The sequence below is a fragment of the Boleophthalmus pectinirostris genome, unplaced genomic scaffold, assembly GCF_026225935.1.
Source record: "Boleophthalmus pectinirostris isolate CB_2022bp ecotype Guang Dong unplaced genomic scaffold, ASM2622593v1 HiC_scaffold_2, whole genome shotgun sequence".
Classification (NCBI taxonomy): Eukaryota; Metazoa; Chordata; class Actinopteri; order Gobiiformes; family Gobiidae; genus Boleophthalmus; species Boleophthalmus pectinirostris.
In genome coordinates this window covers 41,940,120-41,944,046 of record NW_026571152.1, presented here as the reverse complement: position 1 = coordinate 41,944,046, position 3,927 = coordinate 41,940,120, and the positions used below count along the sequence as shown (strand labels likewise).

Below are 3,927 nucleotides of genomic sequence, written 5' to 3'. Positions count from 1 at the left end.
TCCTGGTCTCAGTTCTTGTCTGATCCCGGTCTCAGTCTTGGTCCCTGACTCAGTCCTTGTCTAAGTCCTGGTCTCAGTCCCGGTCTGGTCTCGGACCTTGTTTAGTCCTGGTTTAGTCCTGGTTCAGTCCTGGTTCAGTCCGGAGGCGCAAATAATGAAGAAAATTGTTGTTCGTTTTCTTATTTTTGGTTTTATATTGAAAAACAAGTTTCTTCTTCTGCCGCATTTTTCACTTTGACTTTGATTTTATTACGACTTCATTCTCTTCACTTTAATGTCGAAATGTTACGACTTTATTCTCATAACGCCAGCATCTTTTTTTTTTTTTTTTTAATCTGACCCTTATACTCCGTCGTACAAATGTACAATGTCCACATAAACTTCTTTTTGTTGTTGTTTGTCTAACATTTTCACCACCAGGGGCTTTGTGTGTGTGTGTTTTTTTTGTTTTTTAGGTGCACAATTTACCCTTTTTGCTGTTGCCTTGGCATTAGCAGATCATATTTGCGGTATAATAAGAGTTTTACAAGTGTTAACCAGCCCCTGCACCTCCCGCTCTCTGCCCCAAAGAGCACGTAATCCTCTGAACCGCAGGTGGCCGCGGGATTGAGAGAGACTTCCACATTTTTTTGCCAGGGTTCACTTCACAGTCGCACACACTCTGCTGCTGCTGCTGCTGCTGCTGCCGCGAACAGGCCTGAGAGGGTGGAGGCTCCAGAGGGCACACGCCACACCACACAACACACACAGCAGCAGACCGGGCACCTGGGCACCGAGGAGGATCCGAGCCGTAGACCAAACTACACGGGCACGAGGACGACTCTGGAACCCACGCGAAACCGCACGAGAAAGAGACGATGGCCAGGGATGCTCTGATGGACTACGAGTACCCGGACCTGGATCCTCTCCCCACCGTGGCCCAGCAAGAGTGAGTACTTTTAACACTTGTACTGCAGTATTTGAAAGCTGAAGCTGAAGCGCGGCCTTGGGTTTATCTGCGTGTTTTTTCAGAGCACAGTTCAGGCAGAGTTACGCCGAGCAGGATTCTCGATATTAGCTGCAAACTTGGCAGACTTCCCCGGACCCGGAGAATGAATGGGGTCATGTTTATGTGTCAAGTGAGAGAGCGCTGCCGTTTAAAAGGAGCGCTGCGGAACTTTACTCGCAAGGGTTTCGCGACCTGCTCGTTGCCGTGGAGACGCGCGGAATGTTCCTCGTGTCAGATTAAAGGTCTTATATTACGCAAAACGGATCCCGGTGAGGTTTAACGTCGCGTTCTGACGTCGTTTCCTCGTCGAAAACAAACTTTATTATGAGTTTATCTGCGTCTCCGAAGCTCAAAATGCTCTGTTTCAAGTTGTGATGTCATGAAGTGGTAGTTTTCACGTTCACATACACGGCAAAAAACAAAATCAAGAGTTAAATGACTTGAATTAAGAAAGTTTTATCACGATTTGAGTCAATTTCTCTTGACAACTCGACTGATCTGCCAGTGGAATAAGACTTTTTGTGCGTAAAATATGAAAATACATCTTGATACTTAGGAGTGTAACGATATTCAAGTCTCACGATACGATATTTTCACGGTTTGAACTTCACGGTACGATATTTATTGCGATACCGTGGGAAAGTTCACGATATGGAGGGGAGGCTCACGATTAGAGATGTAACAATATCCAAATCTCTCTGTACGATATTTTCACGATAAACATCTCACGGTACGATATTTATTGCGATATTTTGTTAATATGCGATTTTTTTCTTCTTAAAATGCTTCGACAAGACTTAATCCAAAGAACTAAGACTTAAAAGTGTTAGAACTGTTATTTCTTCTTGTCGTCTGCGCTGAAATGGAGCAAAGGATCATGGTCTATGTAGTTCCCTCTGTCTTTTTTTTAACTATTGCTGCACCATAACTCTTCATTTAAGTAAAGAGACTTGTAATTCGATATATTGTGATGGTCCACGATATTATTGTGAGAACTTTGACGATACGATATCACGATATTTCGGGTATTGTTACATCTCTAGTGAATATGCGACTTTTTCCTCTTAAAATGCCTCGACAAGACTTAAGAACTCAGACTTAAAAGTGTTAGAACTGTTATTTCTTCATGTAGTTTGTGCCAAAATGGAGCAAAGGATCATGGTCAATGTAGTTCCCTCTGTTTTTTGAGCTGTTGCTGCACCATAACAATGAAATTAAGCGAAGTACCTTGTGATTCGGAATATTGTGATGGTCCACGATATTATTGTGAGACTTTTGACGATACGATATACTTAAAATAAGAATAGGAATAAGAAAAACTAAAACTTTTTACACTAAGAATAAGAAACAAAATCTACTGTTGCTTGAATTAAGAAAAACAAACTTATTCCATTGGTCGATAATGTTACTTGTCAAGTTGAATCGACGTAAATAAAGTAAAATGATCTTAGTTTAAGTGATTTTAAGTTACACAGACATTGTTTTTTTCAGTGTAGGGTGAGCAGATTTTCAAAATCAAAAACTGCTCTGGAAAAAACAATGTCTAGCCAACTTAAAAAGACTTAAATTAAGAATATTTGACTTTATTTGAGTCGATTCAACTTGACAAGTGAAATTATCGACCAATGGAATAAGTGTGATTTTCTTAATTTAAGCAACAGTTGATTTTGATTCTCATTTTAAGTGCAAATAATCTTTTTTTTTCTTATTTTAAGTGCAAAGAGTCTTGTTTTTTTCTCATTTTAAGTGCAAAAAGTCGTTTTTCTCATTTTAAGTGCAAAGAATCTTTTTTTTTCTTATTTTAAGTGCAAAGAGTCTTGTTTTTTTCTCATTTTAAGTGCAAAAAGTCGTTTTTCTTATTTTAAGTGCAAAGAGTCTTTGTTTTTTTCTAATTTTAAGTGCAAAAAGTCGTTTTTCTCATTTTAAGTGCAAAGAGTCTTCGTTTTTTTAAGTGTAGCCAGATGTATTTTCATATTTTAAGTACATAAAGTCTTGTTTCATTGGCAGATCATTTTACTTGTCAAATGAAATTGACTCAAATCAAGATAAAACTTTCTTAATTCAAGTCATCTTAACTTGACTAGATTTAGTTTTAAAAGTGAAACGAGTGTGAAATTAAGGAAAACTGTTCTGCACTCTAACATGTGAGTCGGTATAGTCACATTTTCTTTGCATTTTGGTCGTTTTTAAGCAGCTTTTCTGTATTTTACCGAAACAAATTACGATTTATCTGATCAAATTGGTCAAAAATAGGGACACCTGGGACATTTCTTGTATAAACTGGGACAAATCAGTGGTTTTGTATAAATCTGCTGGGACAGGGGACACAGGCTCAAAACTGGGACCGTCCTGGAAAAAGAAGAACGTCTGGACACCTTCAGTTAAACACTATCATTCGTCTTTAGCTCAGTCGAGATCGGCAATTCCTGGGGTGAAATGATCCAAACGCAAACACATTAGAGACATCACAAGGTGGATTAATGTGTTTTCTGTTTGACAGCTGAAGTCTGCAGGTTTGTGTGTTAAACATGTGTGAATGAAACAAAAAAAAACACAACTCCAGGTCTGTTTGTGACGAGGAAACTGCATTAAAACATGAGAAAACAGCGTAATATGAGACCTTTAACGATCTTTGTGTAATCCCTCGCACATGCAGGGTCCAAGTAAAGAAGATTAAAATCTGTTCTATTAACTGGACAATTTTTCTTACACTGAATGTTTTGCGAATCATCTAAGCAGCTTCTTCAAACTTTCTACTCAAACTTTTGTCAATCAAATCATAAAATTCAACCTTTTTTTGCAATACACGAATGCTGAATTTTGGACTTCCGGTCATCGCGCAATGCAAAAAAGGAAGGATCCTCCGAAAAAGTGAACATGTTTGATTTGCCAGTGGGACGTGTCTATTGTCAAAGTCGATTTTTTCAAGTCTTTTGAAC

The 3,927-nt window shown here is 38.7% G+C and overlaps 1 protein-coding gene across 1 annotated transcript in view; it reads left to right on the top strand.

Moving 5' to 3' along the window:
- The first annotated feature begins 857 nt into the window (after positions 1–857).
- The window catches only part of stra6 (signaling receptor and transporter of retinol STRA6), a 53,939-nt gene continuing 50,869 nt past the window's right edge, over positions 858–3,927 (top strand). Inside the window, exon 1 of the mRNA XM_055155130.1 lies at positions 858–928. Coding sequence (XP_055011105.1) covers positions 858–928 — 71 coding nt within the window. The remainder of the gene's footprint in view (positions 929–3,927) is intronic.